At 42.4% G+C, this 22399-nt stretch overlaps 1 protein-coding gene across 1 annotated transcript in view; it reads left to right on the top strand.

Moving 5' to 3' along the window:
* Nucleotides 1-22307, top strand: part of XYLT1 (xylosyltransferase 1) — a 232411-nt gene extending 210104 nt beyond the window's left edge. The window contains exons 10-11 of the mRNA XM_036741727.1: nucleotides 973-1306; nucleotides 14756-22307. Coding sequence (XP_036597622.1) covers nucleotides 973-1306; nucleotides 14756-15078 — 657 coding nt within the window. The 3' untranslated portion in view covers nucleotides 15079-22307. The remainder of the gene's footprint in view (nucleotides 1-972; nucleotides 1307-14755) is intronic.
* Nucleotides 22308-22399: the final 92 nt, after the last annotated feature.

The following is a 22399-nucleotide window of genomic DNA, read 5'->3' as shown; positions in this document are numbered from 1 at the left end:
TTCATCCCCTGCATAGCGACAAAAGTGATTTTCCATAAGCACAAATCTGGCCATGTCCATCTCATACTCAGTAAACTCGAAGTTTTCCCTGTTGCCCTGAAATAAAACTAAAACTAAACCAGACTCCTCTGTTGGACTTTTAAAGCCCTTTACAACGTAACCCTAAGCTATGTTTCCAGCCTCGTTATACCTTACTCCCCTTTCTGAATTTTATCATATGACCCATATGACCTCTCTATCCCTCACACGTGGTACTACATCTTCTCTCCCTGGCCATCTCTGGTGCACACCCTCCTCATTCACCTTCATCTCACAGAATCCTGAAATTCCGTCAGATCTCACTCAGCTCAAGGATCAGTTTCTCCTTAAAGCGTTTCCTGATCTTCCAGCCTTCCCTCCTAACTTGCTTGGACCTAACTATCGTGTATTTCTTTTCTATTTATTATGTTTATACTTCTGTGTATACATGTCTCCCCCACAGGATGTAAACTCCTTAAGAGCAAAAATTCACTTTTTTTCTTTGTATCCCCAGCACCTAGTACAGTGTCTAGTACACAGTAAGAACTTTAAAAGATGCTTATTGACTGATTTTCTATTACCAAATCTCTCTCAACAGCTAGGTTGCTGGAGGAAAATATGACAATATCTGCTTACTAGAACAATTTCCCAGATATCAAAGAAGTCTGAACAACTCTACATTATAGATATCCTCATTATTAACTACAGAGCTACCTTTATTTGTGTTTTTAAGGTCTTCTTGCATAGAATGATTTCTGTACCAAGGAAGGTTTGTTGCCACAGTCTTAAAATTCTGTTGAACAACCAAGATTTGCCAGGCCTCACTCAACAACTTGAGGGATACACTGGTCTTTGCTCTATGACATAGATGAGATAAATTTAACTCAGAGAACCTGAGATCCATCCCACGGTTCACCATCCAAGTTGATTTTACCAACTCTTCTTTTGTTTCAGATTGGCACTGACTGGGATGCCAAGGAGAGGATATTCCGCAACTTTGGAGGACTCCTTGGGCCAATGGATGAACCAGTAGGGATGCAGAAATGGGGGAAGGGGCCCAATGTGACAGTGACTGTCATTTGGGTCGATCCTGTCAATGTCATTGCAGCCACCTATGACATCTTGATTGAGTCCAGTGCTGAGTTCACACATTACAAACCACCTTTGAACTTGCCCCTTCGGCCTGGAGTTTGGACTGTCAAAATTCTGCATCACTGGGTGCCAGTTGCTGAAACCAAATTCCTTGTCACTCCTCTGACCTTCTCTAATAAGCAGCCTATTAAGCCCGGTAAGTGCCTTTCACTTAGATCATTTCTAGGAAGATAGGCTTTTACCTACAGCATAAATTTTCTGTAGTAGTAGTAGTGGGGGTGGGGGTGGGGGTGGGATTGGCAGGGTGTGGGGGGTGAAGTAGACAGAGCATTGAGCTTGGAATCAAGGAGACTCATCTCCATGAGTTCAAATCCAGCCTCAGACACTTTTGTGTGACCCTGGGCAAGTCACTGCACCCTGTTGGCCTCAGTTCCTCATCTATAAAATGAACTGGAGAAAAAAAATGGCAAACCACTGTGGTACCTTTGCCAAGAAAACCCCACATGGGGTCACGTAGAATCAGAAATAACTGAAATACAAGTGTCAGTGGTAATAGTATTAATACTAACAGTACCACTTCTAGGACTGCTACTACTAATAACTCAAGTTTCTCTAGTGCTTCAGGCTCCCCTTTCCTCACAATAACCCATAAATAGACATTGCAAGTAATGTCCCTGTGAGGAAACTGAAGCCCAGAGAGGTCAAATGATTGGCCCAATTTCATATTGCTAAGTAAGTAACAGAGCTAGGATTCAAACCCACATATTCTGATTCTGATCCAAGTGTTCTTCCCTCAACCCCGTGCTGCCTCTCCATTCTCCAGATGCCCAGGATGTATTTCAGGTGTATGAAGGCCACACTGGGACAACACATCTTTTGTTTTTCCAGTATGTCCCTCAGTGAGGTAAAATCCAGCCTTTTTGCTATAAATAGCTTCTTCGTTTCTCCCTCCACGCTAAAGCAACTCCATCTGTCTAATATTTAACATATACCAGACAGACGAAACTCTCCCATCGAGCCTCCTGAAGTTCTTGGTCATATTTATGACGGCATGGAAAATAAACTGAGCCAGGCATTTTGCTATCAGGGAATCTTGCCGTTCGTGCAATACCAACATCACCAGGCAACTGCTGAGAGCTAATGCACTCTAATTTTCCCCCAGAGGGGTCTGACTTAACATATTTCACAGCAGGGCACCTAACATGCCGATTTTTTCCCCCACATTATTTTTATTTTTTAACTTTTTAAGTTGCACATCTCCATTTAAACAGCAATAAACAAGAGAAGCCAAGAAATGCATTTCAGCCAGTTAGTTCATCAGTAACAATGTGCCGGCTGTCAATTTGGAAAAGGCACAGTGTGGGGGAGGAAGAGAGAATTGGCCCTAGGGACTGAGAACTTCTAGAAGGGGGAATGCATTAATTTGCATGTATGTAAATTCGATCAGATTCCTAATTCTTTATGAAGACTGAGGTGAGAGCACAGATGAAGTGTCTTCCTGTTGCAGATGCAGACTGTCTGTGCATTGAGTCCATAACCTCCTGATTACCGTTCAGACCGTGCATGGTATTCTGACATTCCCAGGGCTACGGAGGTTGGGAATTAAGAAGCTGCCTTTCTCCTCCATTCTCCAGGGTAGTGATGGACACATAAGCTCTTTTACTAGACCTCCTTGAGAATAGGCACTGTCTTTTGCCATGCTTTGTATTCCCAGCATTTAGCACAGAATGTAGTAGGTGCTTAATAAATGTTTATTTACTCACTGATCGATTACTTGCTTTTAACCCTTAGCTTGACATGCACACACTCGAACGCGCGCGCGCACGTACACACACACACACACACACACACACACACACACACACACATCCAGAAGCTAGGGGGTACAATGGACAGAGTGCCGGGCTTGGAGTCAGGAAGACTCATCTTTATGAGTTCAAATCTGGCACACTTACTTAGCTGTTTGATCCTGAGCAAGGCACTTAACCACGTTTGCCTCAGTTCCCTCATCTGTTAAAAAGAGCTGAAGAAGGCAATGGCAAACCACTCCAGTATCTTTGCCAAGAAAACTCCAAACGGGGCCACAAAGAATTGGACACAACTGAAAATGACTCAGCGAGAGCAAAAAAATGATGGCAAGAACAGCCTCAGCCCCGCTCCCTAGCTGTTCAGACTTCAGGCAGCACGAAGGAAGAGCGGCCAAAAGCTGCCCTAGCTGGACTCACTTCAGAGGTTCAGCTGTGCCCCACTTCTAACTTGGTTTTTCTGTTTTGGGGAATGGCTCCATCTCGCGCGAAGAGAGCGAAGCTAGGGAGCCTTTTGGCCACTGGGGAACAGAGAGCACTTTGCTAATAATGGCTAACATTTTGCTAACGATGTTCCAGTTACAAAGAACACAGAGGTGGGAGAAAATACAATTTGCAAAACGATTCGTGAAGAGTAATTAACTATTGATGTGTCCCTAGTAATCTCAAGAAATCTGATGAGGTAGAATTGAAGAACATTTGATTAGAGAGGAAAGCATCAAGACCTGGTGTTGTGATAGCATTTCCCATATAACCCTCACTTCTTGTAAGGGCTTTGAACTCAGCAGTAATATTTAGCTTCTCTGTTTCAAAATTTTCATTAGCTGCTCCTTTTACTTTGAATCTCCTGGCTTTTGTTGCTTTGTCACCATTTTGTTATTTGAACTCTTTCCCCCTCCCCCAACGCCACTCCACCTGGGCAGAATGAAGGCACTATAAAGCTGAGAAAGAAAAATTAGGACTTCCACCAAAGGAGCAGATTCTGTTCCACTGGCAAATGATATCTACCACTATTGAAGGATAACATTTTTTTTTACCAGAAATCTGGGGGTGAGGTTAAAAATACATGACTGAGTCATTAACAAGAACAGATTTTTATACATTTTACTTCCCTAAAATATTAAGATTCGGTTATACACATTTAGGTTTTCAGCACAGTATATATTATATATACTTTGCTTTTGAAAGTGATCATCAATTTATCCGTTCATCCATTCATTCATTCAAGAAATACTAGGTGTACCTGACATGTGCAGAACACACTGTCTGGTTTTTTTTAATTCCTTTAAGGAGATGGAAAATATGGAGGGATCCAAATCCAAGATCTTTGGTCATATCTAAGAGTAATGCTTGGGATGCTGATTTCTCAGCCTTTGCAACAGAGGGCTGCTACCATTTTTGTTTCCTGTGAAATAAGGAGGTTTAGACGAATTCTTTTTTGAAGATGACTGTACTTCAAAGCTCCATTCCTTTCAGTATAGCTATTCATCATTGTCAGTCCTGGTACTGGTCACAATAGATGCTAATTATATCTCCATTTCACATATATGTGTGTATATGATAAATATACATAATATATATATATATGTATATATATATACACACAACCTAGTTAATGTCACTTATACCTTAGCCATTTCTGGAAGAAATATGCCATTTAAATCCAAGAAAAAATGAAGAAGTGCAGTTATACCTTTGGAGAAAATGCCTGCTCGTAAACTTCCCCATGGAATGCATTCTTCTCTGGAAGGCCCTCGTAAACTTTTGTTGCTTTGTATTCCTAGGCAGACCGCTAGATGGGGTAGCAGTTAGAGTGCCAGATCTAGAATTGGAAAGACCCTTGGCGAGTCACTTTACTCTTTCAGCCTCAGTTTCCTTATCTGTAAAATGAAAATAACCATGGCGGCCACCTCACAGCATTGTTTTAAGGATCCAATGAGTACTTAGTATGTAAATGTTGGCTTCTAAAAAGTATTCCTGGGCAAGAAGCTTTAGAGCCTAAAGTACAGGGGAATGGCTTTGGATGGCTTGACAAGAAAAGTGTGGGTTTCTGTTTCAAAATCTATAGCTTGACACTTACTTGATATGGAACCCTGGGCAAGTCATTTAACCCCAATTGCCTTACCAAAAAAAAAATCTGTAGCTTAGTGGGAGGTAGGAAGCTGGGTCCATCTTGTCCAAAATACACCAAAATGGGCTGCAAGTTTCTGCTAGTAACAGATGCCACCTCAGAAATTGAAATCCCTGTAAGTTCTGTCCTACCATACATCTCTTAACATTAATTTTTGGAGTCAGAGAAAATGGTTTGAGTAAAGTCTCTGCAGCGGATCCTCCCTCTTCAATGGGCTGTCATGGGTTACTGTTATTAAGAAATTGGCAGCTCCTAGGAACACAGGATTAGAACTACAGGGAACTTAAAAGATCATCTGATCCAGCCTTCTCCTTGTACAGATGAGAAAATGGAGGCCTAGAATGAGGTGGTAATGGAGGGGTCATTAGGCAGAGTCTTCCAGGCTGAGGACAGAGGCTGTTAAAGGCTGACCATTGGGGTTGCTCCTCCAGAACTTCATTTACGGTGACCAAAGCTGAAAACTCAGCATGCCTGTCTGCATGTCTTATCCAGGGAATCCTAGATTTAGAATGACGGAGTTTCCTCGCCTAGGAAATGAGGCTCAGAAAGCTTAAGTGGCCTTTTGAAGGGGATCACACAGGTAGTAAACAGGGTGACTCAACCTCCATCCAGTGCCCTTAAGGGAGGGTGGTTGAGTCTGTGCCTCAAATTACCTGACTCAATCTTATTGAAGAAGAGAAGGAAAATCATTCAGGTTATTAGGAATAATTTCTGAGAATGGTGATCACTTTGAAGCTTCTCTCTAAGAATTCTCATCTAGATCCCTGCCTTAAATTTTTGCTTTGCTCCCTCTTTTTTTCCCTCCTTTTCCTGACCCCTTTGGAAAGAGAGATTCCCAGTATCCCGTAGGATGGCATGGTTGCTGCAGAAGAGTGTTCTGTCATTCTCCCCCTAATGGTCCAAAGCTGTATTTGAAAACTAAATTTACACCAAACACAAAGGCTTCAGAAAGTTAGTCCACCATAGGTGGATGGACAGAAAGAAAAGTCACAATTATATTCAGGTTAGAACTTGCACAAAGGGGAATTAAGTTTCCCCCAAAAAGGGGGCAACCTGTGTAAGAGCATGCATGCAGTTCAAATATTGCCTTCTTTTGCTTTTAAAGGAATAGCTGCATGTTCCTTTGTAAAAGACAGCTAGCTAGGTTGTACAGCGGAGAGAGTACTGAGCCTGGAGTCGGGGGGACCTGAATTCAAATTGATTTCAGACTGCCTGTGTGACCCTGGGCAAGTCACTTAATCGCTCCCTGGCTTAGTTTCGCCACCTGCAAAATGGGGATAATGACGGCTCCTACCTCTCAGTCTGTCATGGGTGGATGGACAGAGAGAAAGGTCACGAGGCTCAGGGTTGTTATGAAGATAAAATGAGGTACTTGGAAAGTGCCTTACAGCCCTTACAGAGCTGCATAAATGTTAGCTGTCATCACTGCTGCCCTGCCCTTTATCCAAGCTGAGTGCCCCTAATCCTGCACCCCAAATATATATTACTAAAGATTTCCTTATTTCCCGTAAGCTCTAATTAACTTCCCTTGGATGGGACTGGATCTGTGATTTCATTGCAAGAGGAGCTCTCAGAGGAGGAAGCTCTACTAGTTCAAGTGGGCATCTTCTCTACAACCTGTGGTCTCTTGAGTCTCTAGAGCACCATGAAGTTAAGTGACTTGCTCAGGGTCACACAACCAGTATGTGTCAGAAGGAAGACTCGAACCCAAGTCTTTGTGGTTCCCAAGCCAGCTGTCTACCTCCTCTATGCTAGTCTTTGCCCCAGGGAAACAGAGACAACTAGGAGCTAGCATCTTCTGATAAGAAAGTACTCTAAGACCAGGTCAGCCATGAGTCACCTCAGTGAAAGGACTTGTCACTAATCAGAACTTTTAGCCAACTAACTTACGTTTCTTTTATTCGAGAGTAACCAGTAGGAGATGATACTCCAAAAGGTAATTTCTGGGGGACGTATATTCTGGAGCCAGTCCACCTCGAACCCCGTCTCCTACACCTTCTATCTCTCTAATCTTGAGAGCTGTTTTTACAGTGATACCCTACTACAAATATTTAGTTTTTAAATGATTAGTTATGGTCAGCAGGTTGTCCTCACCAAAACGGAAATGGGAGTTCATCAGTTTTAGAAATATTTAAAGAATGAGATTTGAAAAAACAAAAAAATTATTCTGAATTAACCGGGAGTTCCTATTCCCTGAGCATACTGGGGAATCAACATTTCTCTGCCCCCACAAAGGCTTGGCTTGTGTTTGATAGCCAGCAAACCCATGATGTGGTACTTGCCTTAGGGGGAAAAAATCTTTTCAGCCCTACAGTGACTAGAGGTCAGGGAGGTAGTCTGCTAAGAGCGGACGACCAGACCATCTCTCAGGCTTGGGAAGAAGTGTCAGGGGCTTGTCATCCAGGGAATGAGGGGGAAGAAAGGGAAGCAGTGCCTGTCCTCTCCTAACAAATAATTACAAGGTCCCCTAGATTTGCTAAATTAGAGACCGAGCCTGAAAACTTTACATAGGTTCAAATCCAGTTATCGCGGGCTGGTTAATTCATAATGAAAAACATATTATCAGTGCCATATTGGTGGGAGAAATGAAATGCAGTGAATTACTCCAGGCTCATGTCTTACCCCAAACCTCCTCCATCTTATCACTGAACAGTATCCCCATTGCCCAGCACACTGCCTCACGTGTAGTAAGTGCTTAATAACTGTGAGATTGGACTGGATGGGTCATAAACCAAGGCAGGAATGTGCACTGTGGGCTCCCTTCCCTCGGTTTGATTTTGTCAGCTGTGACCTCCTGGAATTACCATATGCCAGAAGTGAGAGGAGTGAATGGATATTTCACTGTGGAAACCAGGGAGTCCCCACTTGAGCTAATGAGTCCTCGACTGTCTCTGGAAATGATTTTTTTAAATAAAATGTTATTGGCATCTTTTTGATTTTATATCAACTAAATTTCCCCCTGTCTTCCTCCCTCTCCCTTCTTAAAAATAATCCCCTGTATCCCTTCTGCTTTATGAGATGGCTCTCTGGGAGAAAGCCATCTGATACAGCAAGAATTTTTTTTTTCTTTTTAAGAAAAAATGGAGGAATAAGGCAAGCAAAATTGTTCAATAAATAGACCAACGTCTGAAAATATATGCAATTCTGGTACAGATTTTCATTCATTCCTTCTCCTTCCTCCATTTTATTTTATCTCTCTATCTGTATATATACAGATAGATAGATAGACAGACAGACAGACAGGCAGGCAGGCAGATAGGCAGACATAGACAGATAGACACACATGTGTTCATCTATATAGGTTATACTAGAGGGGACTCTTGAAGAGCTGGAGATGGACAGGGGCAAGAAAAGGAAGTGAGTCCTGTGCCTCTAAAGTAGAGAGGCCCCCCAGAATCATTTCATTGCCCCTGCCCCTCTCCAGTTCTTCAAGAGTCCCCCTAATACTACCCATTCTTCCTTCCCTCCCCAGACTCACAGGTGACTCAGAGAGTGTGGTGCTGTGGAAGGAGCACCATATTTGGAATTTAAAGATAAGAACTTGAAACCCGGCTCTGCTGCTTACTGCCCATGTGGTTTTAGCACATCATTGGAGCTCTTCAGGCCTCAGTTTCTTCTGCTGTAAAATGAAAGGGCTGGATTGAATGTCCTCTAAGGCCCCTTTCAGCTCTAGATCCATAACTGTCTGATCAGATGGTTTGTCGAGGAAAAAAATGCCCTCCTCCTCCAATTCAGTAAGAATATTCCACACCCCTCCCCGTGACCGCTCCTTCTCTTACCGAGCCTCTGCCTTGTCATTATTTACGAATAACAGGGCTGCTTTGAGGCCAGAGTTTGTGATAAAGCCAGTTCAAGACATAGTTTGGACTCTGAAAGCTTAAAAATAGGGATGCATGTGGTCGAGAAAACAGAGATACAAGTGGAAAGAAGGAGGAGGAGGAGAGAAAAAGGAGAAGAAGAAGATGACAATTCTTTTAAAATCATCTCTTCACATCAGTTCCAAGGCTGCCCTCTTCCCAGTCCTATTGCTTCCTTCTTCTGGATGTGGCAAAGGCATCAGCACCTCAAAGTTCTAGCCATAAAGAATAGAAAACAAGGACTCATTATGGTTAGTTTCTCCAATTCAATAAGCATTTAATAAGCACCAACTGTGTGCAGTACACAATGCTAGTAAATGAGGGAAGTGTGAAGTTTAGATGGGGTGGTCCCTGCCCTCAAATAGCTTAGTGATGAGGGATATACCAGATATCCTATCGTCTAAAATGATACAACACATTTGGAAATCCCCAGCACCTAGCAAACCGTATTAAGCACATGGAAGGTGCTTAATTCGTGCTCGTTTCATCTTTCTTGTCCCCAGCACCTAAGCCAGGTACATAATTAGAATTTAATAAGTTGTGGAGTTTTTTTCCTAATGGAAAATAGGGGTTTGTTTTAGTCCTAGCTAGTCCTTAACAAAAGTCATTTACCTGTTTTGTCCCTAAATTTCTTTCTACTATTATTGAAGGTGGGGCAGCTAGGTAGAACAGTGGATAGAGTGCCAGACTCGAAGTCAGGAAGTCATCTTTGTGAGTTCAAATCTCTCCTCAGATCCTTATTAGCTGTGTGACCTTGGGCAAGTCACTTAATCCTTTTAGACTCAGTTCCTCAGGATCTGGAGAGGGAAACGGCAACCCACTCCAGTATCTTTACCAAGAAAACCCCCAGTGGGGTCCTGAAGAGTCAAATGTGAATGAAAGTGACGACAACAAAATGATTGGAAGAAAGAACGGAATGATAGAATGATGGTATCTACCCTGCCTACCTGACCAGTCTGTTGTAGGGATCAGATGAGATCATGAACATGAAGGCTGAAAGAACCACGTAAAGGCAAGGCATTATCATTCCATTTGTAAGGCCAGCCTAGAGGGAAGCTTTGAAAGATCAGCTGTGATGCAGAGAGAAACACAGCTCAGTGGCAGTCTGAGAATTTTGTGGCTGTGAATTCCCATTCCTGACCCTGACTAATACTCAACAGCCAAATGACAAGAGTGGCTTTCCTATCCCTCTAGGAGCGAGGCCATTATCCTCTCCCTCCTGGGATGGAACATGGATAGAATGGATGCAAAATGTAAAGTGCTATAGAATTGCTGAATAGTTATGATTGCATAGATAGCCACAGCTGCAGATGTTGCTGTAGAATGAGCCAGGCCCTATTCAGAAAGCCTTTGGTGTCCCCTGTCTCTCCTCCCCCAGAAAAAGAGTCCCTGGCTCATCCAACTTCCCCCTCCCCTTAGTCATTCTTCTTGCTGTTCACTGGTCCCATCTGTTGACTGGCTAATGTGTTTCTAGCACTTTAGTTATTGGGGCTACCTATACCTTCCAGAGCTTTCCCTTCACAAAGGAAAAATTTTGCCCATCTCTAACAAGTGGAAATAAATTTAGAGTCCCTCTGGTCTTGGGTAAAAGACCCAAATCAGTGAGAATGAATAAACCAACCTATGTTCCTTCCTGTGCCATGTGCTGTGGGTAATATAAATGTGTAAGTTATGGTCCCAGTCCTCAAGATACTTGCATTCCAAATAGGGAAACAGAAACATGCCAGAGAGAGATCGCAAGTGCTAGGTCATATGGTACTGACTATCATAATAGGAAGGCATGAAGCAGAGAGAGGTCACCATAGGCTTGAGTATTCAGGAGGAGGACATTGAGTGTTTTAGACTTGATCAGGGCCTTAAAGAACAAGAAGGATTTGGAGGATTGAAGAGGAAGGAGTGAATTCCATATGTTCATACATTCTGGCAAGAACTTTAGATGACGAACGCAAGCACAGAGACAGAAACTAGAGTGGGGAATATACATGGAGCGTGGTGAGGTGAGTGGTCTGAATGAGGCTAGAGAGAAACAAGATTAGATAGGCAGGACAAAGCCAAATTATGGAGGGCCTCGAAAGCCAGATACAGAATCTTAAACATGATTCACTAGGCACTAAAACCCATTGTAGTGCTCATTTATGTTTAAAAAAACAACTTAAACTAAAAAACATATAAGCATGCATGCAAGAGCTCTTCTTTAATATTATCAAGAACGTCTATTTAAAACCAAGATTTGTTTGCAGTGAAGAAACACTAGCAGCTTTCCCAGTACAACCAGAGATAAAGCAAGGGTACCCCCGTCCCCTCTCAACTATTTGACACATTTCTAGAAATATTCTATCTCCAGCAGAAATTATAACTAATATTTCTATAGTTCTTCAAGGTTTGCCAAGCACCTTAAACATGTTCTTTTAATCCTGGGAAGTAGGTGCTATTATTCCTTTTTCTTCATTTTCATCGTTCAGTCATTTTAGTTGTAGCCAACTCTTTCGTGACTCCATTTGGGGTTTTCATAGCAAAGGTACTGGAGTGATTTGCCATTTCCTTCTCCAGCTCATTTTCTACATAAGGAAATTGAGGCAGACAGGATTAAGGGATTTGCCCAGGGTCACACAGCTAGTAAGTGCCTGAGCCCAGGTTTGAATTCAGGAAGATGAGTCTTCCTAACTACAGGCCTGGCACTCTACACACTGTACCACCTAGCTGCCCTGTTATCCTTATTTTGCAGATAAAGTAATTGAGGTAGAGTTGAGGTTAAGTGATTTGCCCAAGGTCACACAGCTAGTAAGTGCCTGAAGCAGGACTCTTACTTACACCTTCTTGAGAGCCACTTTAGCACTCTATCTACTGTCCCATCTAGCTGCCTCTCAGTTTCTTGAGCATGGGATGATATCATGAAAACATGATATCCTAATATCTGGTATCCTAATATCTGGACTAGCTGTCCTAGGTACCTAAAGGGAACTGAAGAAAGGATAAATTAAAATCGGCTAGAAGACCATGGAAATATATTGTAGTTAATTATTAATATGGCCTGTCTCTCCTACCAAATCATAAGATAAGATGAGGTGAGGGCAGAAACTATCTATAGCTTACGTTTTTGTATCCTCCATAATGTGGGAACCAATGTCTTGAACATAGGCACTCAATAAATGTTTTTGAGTGAATAAATTATATCCTTGACTGGGAAATCATAGCAGGGACGGGAAAGGAATCCATCTGTGAGATGGTTCAAGGGAAGAAATGACAGGACAGGTGATAAATTGTATCTAGAAGATAAAGAATTGGAGAGAATGCAAGATGTTTAATCTAGAAAAATGGAAAAGTATGATGCCAATAAGATAGAATAAGGTTTTTTAGAAAGAGAATTTCATGGGGAGGTTAAGTTTAATTTTAAACAGAATGGAAAAGTCTTTTGGGTGACTGGATATATAGAACAAGGGGAAAAGTCAGCAAAACTGAAAACTCAAAGTAAGTTCATGAGTATGTATGAAAATATAAAATGTCCACATTAACAAAATAAGAAAAAGAGGTTTGAAACAATTCAGCCTCAGAAGAAGAAACTGAATGAGCCATAAATGAATTGCCAAAGGTAGGGGGAAGGAACACTGGGCCAGATAGATTTCAAAGTGAAGGCTATTGAATATTTAAAAAATAATTAATACCTATGCTACACAAATTATTCTCTGAAATAGAAGGCGCTCTATCAAACTCCTTTTATGGAGACCAGTATGGTCCTGAGAGATGTCTAAAGCAGAGACAAACAAAGAAGAGAAAAAGAACCATAGGACAATCTCCCTAATGAATATTTATGTAATTTTTTAAAATCCTCACAAGGGTACTACCACAAAGTATGCAGAAAATAATTCACTCTGACCAAGTATGGATGCAAAAATAATTCAACATTAGGGAAACAATTAGCATAATTAATCGTATAAATAAAAGAAGATAACAAAAACCAAATGATTATTTCAATAGATGCGCAAAAAGCCTTAAATGAAAAAAATCTCTTATTTATGTTTTTTAAAAAATAAAAAATATAAGCATGGAAGGGCCCTTTAATATAATCAAAAACATATATTTTAAAACCAAGAGCGGTTGGTAACAGAGAAACACTAGTGGCTTTTCCAATACAAATAAGGATAAAGCAAAGGTATTCCCAAACCCCTAATTATTCGACAGAATTCTAGAAATAGCATATCTCTAGCAGAAACACAATAGAATAAAATTCAAGATATAAACATCAGCAAAAAGAAGACAAAATTATCTCTATTGACAACTGACATGATGTACTTAGAAAATAGAGAATCAGCAAAGAAACTAATTGAGCTGATTGATAGCTTCAGCAAGGTAGCAGAATACAAAATAAATCCATAGAAATCATCAGTATTTCTGCACAGTACTGACAAAATCCAGTAAAAGAAATAAGAAAAATTCCATTTCAAATAACTATAAATATATATATATATATATATATATATATGTATATATGTATATATATATATATATATATATACACGTATGTAGTTATAAATAACTACATTAAATACCTGGGAATTCACCCATCAAGATACATGCAAGATTTATAGAAATAAAACTATAAAACACTCTTTACATAAATAAAGCAAAGTTCACTGTTCATGTTTGGGCCATGCTAATATAGGAATGAATGAGAATGCAACTTAAATTATCTGACTCTTTGTAACAGCATTTGGGGTTTTCTTAGCAAAGATGCTTGAGTGGTTTGCCGTTTCCTTCCCCAGCACATTTTCCAGATGAGGAAACAGAGGCAAACAGGGTTAAGTGACTTATTCAGGGTCATATAACTAGTCTGAGCTGGATTTGAACTCAGGTCCACCTGACTCCAGGGCTGGCACTCTTTTCACTGCTCCTCCTAGCTGCCCATAAAGTACTTTACAAAACTTAAAACTTTATATAAATGCTACCCCACCTCTCCCCCCTCCCCACTCCACAAAGGAAGATAGAAAAGATGTAGGGAAGGTGAGAAAGGACAAGATCTAGACCACAGTGAAAAAAAAAACAGCTTTAGAAAGGAAGAAAGTAACCTATTCTTCCTTTGCTGGAAGTAAGCATTAGAATTTAAATACAAGAACAATGTTATGGGGACTGTGTACTAGGCTGTGAGCAGAATGGATTAGTTTGTAGTCACCCTGGAAATCAGAGTGGCATATTGTAAATGGCTTTTGGGATTTTAAATCACAGGACCCAAGTTTGAATGTTGCCTCTGTCACTCATCTTGTGTGACTCTAGGCACTTAACCTGTCCTCGGTTTCCTCACCTGTTAAATGAGGGGGGTTTAGACTCTGTGACCTCTGAGGTGGCTGAGATCCTGCAGTCCGTGCTGGAGAAGGCCAACTGTCTGATTGACTCATGAAGACAATGACTCAATCAGGGAATATCCACAGAACTGAGGAGTCCTTACTCGGAGTTCCATGCTCAGGCTTGTGTATGAAATGATGCATTCCCCAGTCATGGTGCCTCACACTCCTGTGATACCCACAGCTGGGGAGGCTGCTGCTGACTCTCCTCAGCTGCTGAAGCAGGGCTAACGTTGATTGGGTGTCCACACTGGGTTTGGCACCAAGTATAGTGAGCTCCTGGGAGTGGAGCACAACCAGTGTGCCTGAAGAGGCACCAACCAGCCCAGGTTAGAAATGAAGCGGCTCAGAGTTCCCAGGCCAACCTGCTGTGGAGTCGGGCCTGGGAGCGGCTGCGGAGCTTGCAGCCTGGCTGAGATAAGGAGATTCAGTCTCAAAAAGAAGAGCGGTAATGATGACAACGATAAATTGGGCACTCACTAATTTATGCCATGCTCTTCCCCTTTGGCTTTTCAGATGAGTCCTTGAAGCTGCACAATGGACCTCCTCATAATGCCTACATGGAACAGAGCTTTCAGGGCCTGAACCCAGTCCTCAATATCCCTATCAACCTGGCCCACGTGGAGCAGGCGCGGAGGAATGCAGCCGCCACTGGCCCAAAGTTGGAGAGCTGGGTGGACTCGTTAGTTGGAGGAGTCTGGTCTGCAGTGGATATCTGTGCCATCGGGCCCACCGCCTGCCCCGTCATGCAAACATGCAGCCAAACTTCCTGGAGTACCTTGAGCCCAGACCCCAAGTCTGAGCTGGGGGCCGTCAAACCCGATGGTCGGCTGAGGTAGCATCTGGTCGTGTTATAGGATTTAAAAGGGAATTTCACCCTGAGTATATGGGATTGATTCTGACACCTCTCTCACCCTCTCCCAACCAGTAGTTCCCAGGTGGGAACTTTCATATTCACAGTCAGTTTGAGGTCTAGGATTTAAGAACCAAAGTTGGAGCCTGGCATTGTTCTCCCTGCAAATACGCTCGGGAGATTGGTAAATTGCCCCACACTGGTCCCAAGAGGCAGTCTTACATTTTTTTTTTCCATTTGCTTCTTTAAAGCTCTTCCCTTTGGCCAGATATCTAGATAGACCATGGGCTCAGTCTTTTGTCTGGTCCCAAAGGACTGTGGGAATTCACAGTAGCTGATAAAAACGTTCACTCCTCTGTCAACCAAAAAGCCCTTATCGATGTTCATTAAATCCATCAGCATCACCCAGAACGCTTAGTGGAAAGAAAAGCCCAAAGTGATTTCCCAGAGGTTGAGGGTTCTCTACCACCCATTTAATAGATGGGCTATTTTTCTTTATAGCTCAGGCAGGAAATGATACTTATCATATTCACTTTACAATGATGGCCACACTTCCATACAAGTGTAGCAGGTACTTGGTGCATTTCAGGGTGAAAATGCTAGGGTTTCAATCCTGTTAGCCATCTCTGGCCATAGGCAGATGGATGGCAGGGGTTCAGTTACCTCACACAGTCTCTCAGATGTTTAAAGCGATACCTGTTTGACTCTCTGAAGAATGAGAATTTGACATATGCAACTTGTATGAGATGGATGAGACACTGGACAGAGCCAAGTCAGAACAATGCCAGACACCTGCAGGGGTTCTCCCATTTCCAAGGCCAAACCTTGCCAGGTGCATGATCGGTGCTGGTTACGAGTGACCAAATTGCATGACCTAAACTTTTTGACCCAGAATATTTTGGGAGCTCTTTTCCAACCAGGTTTTTAAAGAGATCTCTTTTCTTACATGCGCTGCCAACTGGAGTATCTTACATAGGTCCTAAAGATAAGATTGGGGTTTAGATCTTCATTTATTTGGGGGTGTTTGGGGTTTTTTTTAAGTTTCTAATTACTTGAGTTGCCAGAAAGGTCAAGGTTTTCCTTCAGTTCAACAGACTGAATGTCCATGACAAGCAAGGCAAGGACCCATCCCATTGAGTGGCCCTCCCGTTCAGACTGGAGAGGAGTAAGCCATTAGGGTGACACCTCCATAATCTTCTACCACTCCCCGAGGGGTGAAATTCCCTTTTAAAAACTGCACACTTGGTTGCAAAAATAACCTAATCATGGAGCACCCAGCCCTTGTTCTGTTTCTCTCCACAGTGTTGGTTTAAAGCTATTCAAGTTTGCTTTGGACTTGAAATAGTGAGGTCAGCTGTGCTGATGTTATGTCGGAGCATTAAATGTTGTATGGAGCCAGGAACGCAAACAAGGACGCATAGAAGGAACACTTTAGATATTTATTATTTATATGTTTTAGTCAATGACTAATTAGTAGGTGCTGTTTTTTGCAGCTTGACAATTATGTTATCTTACTAACTAAAGCTGCCTTTATTCACAAAAGGCTCCCCACCCTTTCTCAGCCCCAACCTACTCCCAAGACATATACTCCTCATTTCTCTTTTTCGCTGTGTTCTCAATTTATGACTTTGCTGGCCCAGGGGTGTTAGGAACACTTGGTGTGTTTCTACCCATATTGTCAGCAGGAGACAGATTCATTCTCTCCCATCTCAACAGCAGGCTGATGCCCTCCCACCTCCCCCAGGTGTTCTCTTATCCAGCCCCTAGTGAAAACAGTAGGTCCTCCCAATCTAAGCCCATAGGGCTCTAGGACCTCTGTACTCTCTGTCTTGTAGCCTCTCCCCAAAGCCAGGGAGGTGCCTAGAGACTATAATTCTGGACTTTCCTTTCCCTTTCAACGCTTGTGTTATGAGTCATTCCTTTCCCCTGTCCATTTGCTGATGAATATCCTCCAACAGATCTCACTTCCAGAGCCCAGATTTGAAGTGAGATGACTGAGGAAAAAGGTGTGAGAAGGTTAGTTCATCCTATGTGTGAGGCCAACTGGACAAAATTTAATTGTCTATGTAGATCCTGCTCGTTGGTCACTGAAACAAAAGGACTTTCAGAAACCTTAGGCTCAGTTTCACAGAAGTCCCATGTTGCTTATGTATCAGTACATAATCAGTTGTGCAGGAGGTTAAAAACTTCAAAACCAGGATACTTCTCTCCTCACAGTTTCTCTGCAGAAGTATGATAGCAAGGGCTACACTGGACATTCTAGTTTTTAAAGCAGCAAAAATAACAAAGCCTCTCTGTAACCTCTCTCTCAATCAGCCAGCTCAGTGTCTGTATTTGTAGCAGTATTATTTGTGGTGACTTTAGGCCTGAGCCCAATTGTACTGGTATGGTTGATGTCAGCCTACAGTCACTCAGAAGTTGTATCTACTGTGCTCAGTGACATTTCTGACTTTGAGAATCCTGGAATGAGTGGAGAAACCCCAGAGTTAGTTCTGGGACAGTCTAAGCTGTGAATTTCTTCTTCTATGCTAACTCCCCATCCATCCTGCTATAGGAGAGTAGGTTGGGATGTAGAACACCCATTGGGGTTTTCACATTTGGGGACCAGAGAATATATCTTTGTAGATGTTACATTTGGTGAAAAGGAGAGTTCTAAAGGAGAGCCCAATTGCACCGAGACTTCATGATAGCATTTTTCCAAATGAAAACGTTCAGCCCATTTCTCAGCCTTACCCAGAGACTGATTTGATTATTTTGAGAACCCGTCGGAAAAGCCAATTGTGGTCATGTGCTCTTGCTTTCTGTGGAAAAGTCACATTTCTTTGGGCACAAGGTTTTGTTTGCTTTGGGGTTGTTTGCCCTGGAATCTGCTGTGAACTCTCAGTGCAGAACAGGGTATCTGGGGAGTGAGAGCAAGTCCTCTGGGGGGGATTGGTGAAGAGATGGTTTATCAGATCTACAGATAGGGTAGGGTTAGGGGTGAGGATCGAGGGAATCTAAGCTTGCATCCACACCCACACACTGATAGGTGCCCCCTTGGACAAATTTTTACCGATGCTCTTAGTCCACTTTAGGCAGAAGGAAACCCCCAAGCAAGTTGTGCCTTCTACCCCTGGCTTCCTATTTTTGGACCTTTAATCCAGAATTCATCCCAGTGATCCGCAAACTTGTGGACAGAGTAGCCCCAGTCAAGGAGAAGGGAAATAAGTTCAAGGACTCAGTGTAGCTTTTCAAATTGTAATGGGCCCTCCTCCAGGAGAGCAGGGCCCTAATTGGCCAGAGAGGCAACTGATTCAGGCTTGAGCGTTAAGGCCAACACACAAGATGCAGGACACCAGGAAAGAGCGTGGGTAAAAGCGGCTCAGTGAGAGGAGGGGGCCCGGCCAAGCCCCACATTGGCACATATTTGTGAATTGTGAGCCAGTGGCCTTGGACACTGGCTTTGTGATGCAAACAAGCCCTGTGGTTGTATAGAGGCTTTTGTGAATAAGCCCGGGAGTGCCTGGCCAAGTGGAACCCAAAAACAGTATCTGGGGATGCCCACCCTCTCTCCCAGACTCTGTTCCCATGAAGGCCAAAGTAGGTTGAAATAGAATTAGAATTTGGTACTCATTGCTTTGTGAACATTAATTTTTAAAAAAAACATCATTCCCTTTGAAGATATAACAGTTTTAGGTTTTTGTTTTTAGTCTGGACCTGAGATTTTATATGGTATAGGAAACTGAAAGTGAAAAAACTCCTTTATCAAAGCACATCAGCAGCTCTTCTACAGCTTATAGTCCTAAGAGAGTAAGTACCAAAAGGGAGCAACTTACCCAGGGTCACTTTTCCAGTATGTGTCAGAACAGGGCTTGAACCCGAGTCCTCTTGACTCCAAGGCCGACTCCCTATCCACCATGGGACACGACCATCCCCAAATTCTCAATGTATTTTTCCCTTGGCTTCGTGATGCTAGGAAAGGGACAGATGTTGTCCTCTAAATAGCCACCCAAAAGCAGCCACCACTTATTCCCTGTGAACATTTACAACTGTGCTGACTGGTAGAAGGCAGCGTCCCATATGAACTGTCTACCAAAGAGTCGTCAGTGTTGTCAAGAACTCCACTTATGCTATTCTGGCTGGCCGTAAATCAGTCGTGTGTCCACATTCATAGGAATTTGCTGCTAAACAGACATTACAGCATTAAAGAAAAAAAAAATCCTTCCTTCCCTCCCAATATGTAGTTGATTCTGAATGACAATCACCTTTGTAAAGAGAAAGTAATAGTAGGGAGTAGCAACAAAGAAAGGAAATATTTGGAAAGCAGCAAATAATTCTTTTACTTCTTGTACACACATTCCCACACACATGTACGTATGTATATATGGCTGTTGTATACATGTATAAGTGTGTATATACTAGCCATCTTAAACACACCATTGTGTTCATTCCAGCAGACAGTTTCTTCTAAAGACAGAAAGGGGAAAAAAAGACAAGTGGCATGAGATCCCTTTCCAGCTACCAGTGCTGTTCCTTGTACTTCGTGGCCCTGGTAGGAAATGATTCACAATATGCCCCCTTCCCAAATTATTCCCCTGAATGATTTGCTCTAGCCCTTAAATTTGGAAATAAAGATAAGGAATTTGCCTGTGATAAATGCTGGCTGGGAGGCACTGCCTTCCTTGGAGACATGAAGAGCTGGGTTCAGATCCTTTCTCAGATACCACCTATCTGTGCCACTAAGAGCAAGTGACTTAACCTCTTAGTATTTCTCTCTAAGACTGTGAGTTGGTGGTCTGTACCAACGAAAGGAGTTTCCATGTCAATGGTTTGTAATATGGATGACATCACAGGTCCAGATCCCGTTGTACCCTCGTCCCCACCCCTGCCCCACACAAACACACATACCAACTACACGCTAAAGTCATTGGCTATCTTTTTGGGAAGTGGAGCCCACCCCAGCTGTGAAGGACAGCTGTTGAACACCAGAGATTCTCCATTCTCCATTCCCAACCTTCTTCTCTCATCCACTTTTATTGTCCTGTTAGGAGACAGAGAGTTCACAGGATTTGAACATCTTCAGCCTATTGCTGCTGTAATGTCCTACCTAGAAGCCTCCAGCCCACTTGGCTGAGGATTTCTTATCGTGAACAACTTTAAAATGAAAGAAAAGCACCAAAAGTTGGCAGGACAAAAAAGAGAGGGTGCTAGACAAACTTGTAAAATTCCCCCAGCCCCAGCAGCAGAGACTCCTAGAACAGGTTTTATCTAGCTCAGACATTCCAATCTGTGGTGTCCTCCCAGTGGCAATGGTATTCAGGCCTTTTTTCACTTCTCCTTGGCTTGCTACTGTCCAATAACAGCCCAGACAGTAGAAACTGGGGCTGCCCTCTTGTTCACACATAGCTGGCTAGTCTAGCTCAATCATCTGTCTTTTGCTTCTGCCTCAGTTACCTTATTTTGCCCATGAGTTCTACCACAGGTGCTACCTCACAGTGTCTGCTAAGAAGTTTACCTGAGGGAGGGGGGAGAAAAAGGTATCCGAAATCTCCTTGAGCTGAATGTACAATCTATGCAAATTCTCTCTGTTTCTCACCGTCAAATACTTCGAAGCATTACATATAACCTTGCCAAACTAACAGCAAGATCTTGTACAGGTTTCTCTGATGACAGAGTACCAATTTTCAGCGCGGTTAAATGCGCCCCCGTTTGTATATTGTTAACGAGTTGTCTTTGGTTCTGTTGTTGCTAAGCCCCTCGAGGGAGACTGGGCCTCTGTCTGCAATGAGTCCCTTCCTCTTGGCTGGGAATATTTGGATCGCTAATGTCTCCCCCATTCCATAGAGGTCTCTCTGCACCTGAAGATCCCCCCTCCCCCTCCAAAAGGAAAGCCCTTGGCCTCCAGTCCTCTCCCCACTTCTTCAGACCACGTCATCCTCCATCTCACAACACAACAAAGCCTTAGGTTCCTCCTTTTTGAAATGTGGCCTTAAAATCATGTTGGAAACGTGGATGTTGTCTCACTCTTCGGATCTCCGCCAACATCGCAGAATGCACCTTGAGATTGCTGCTATCCCTCCTACTGGGGGACCCGTCAATTTACAGTTTCACAGATACAATGGAAATTGCTTACAAATTCAGTCTTTAAGAAAAACGACCTTCTATTGTTCCTGTGGGCAAAATAAAGGTTTGGATGCTCTTCTAAACCATAGCCAACTCTGGAAGTACTCTCTTACAGCATATCGTAGCTGTAATGGGTTGACTTAATTACCTACAAAGTGCTAACCTTGAGCTTTTCCTCTTTACCCCTTAAAGACATGGTAACTTTATGAACTTCACTCAAGGGTAAACCAGCAGCATCTCTGTTGTTTATCCTTCTGCCCTTGAAGAGTATCATTGGCTTGAGAAAGATTGCACTAAACATTCCCAGCTGATCTTCGAGGTGCCGCCCTCTCAGTCCCTCTAGTCTCCAACCTCCTTTGTTTTGATTCCTCACCATCTGATCCAGCCCAAAGACAACAGAAAATGAGGTTTTCATAGTAAACTCATTGGCTTTGAATGGAATAGTCTTTCTAGTCCTTCCTGTCTTTTTTGTTGCTGTTATCGTTGCGTTGTTGGGGTGTTTGTTAATGGCCTCATCGTGAGTTATTACCGTCCCCTCATTTTTCAGAGACAGGTGGTGATATAGTTTTAAAAAATAACTATTTTGTTATAGATCATGATATGCATAAAACTGTACAGAAATATTTTGTAATCTATTGATTTTAAAAAAAGAGAGAACATGTAAATACAGTAAAGTTAAATAATAATTAAAAAAAAGAATTCCGATGGCACACACTGAAAGATGTAGATATTTTGCTATTTATTTAAAGGATTATTTTATGAGATACCGAACTATCTGAAATTGACCTACAGTAATCCGAGTTTCCAAAAAGTCCAAATGCTTTTTTCATGTTGTAGAATGTGATCTCCAGCAATCATTGCACTACCCATTTTTGCACCCTTCTGTCTTTCATTTAGCAGAAAAACAACACAAAATTGTGCCTTAGCTGTATTTTCTGTCTAGGGGAGTTTGTTTTTTGTCTGACAATGCGAGACTTTTTGCAGAAAACAGTGGATGTATTAAATACTGTATCATACCAAAAACACCACAGGTGTATATAAATGCTTTCTGTCATACTGTGTTTTCAGATGCAGAATTTTAAAATTAAAAAAAAAGGAAGTTTCTTTGCGGAACGGTGTCAGTGTGACTTGTTTTCAGTGCTATTCCCAAATTTTGAGCTATGATTTGGAGGGCTAAGCCATCATTTCAAATTCCTCCCCACTCA

Source organism: Trichosurus vulpecula, chromosome 1 (assembly GCF_011100635.1).
Source record: "Trichosurus vulpecula isolate mTriVul1 chromosome 1, mTriVul1.pri, whole genome shotgun sequence".
NCBI classification, from domain to species: Eukaryota; Metazoa; Chordata; class Mammalia; order Diprotodontia; family Phalangeridae; genus Trichosurus; species Trichosurus vulpecula.
This window is presented reverse-complemented; position numbering and strand designations above follow the sequence as displayed.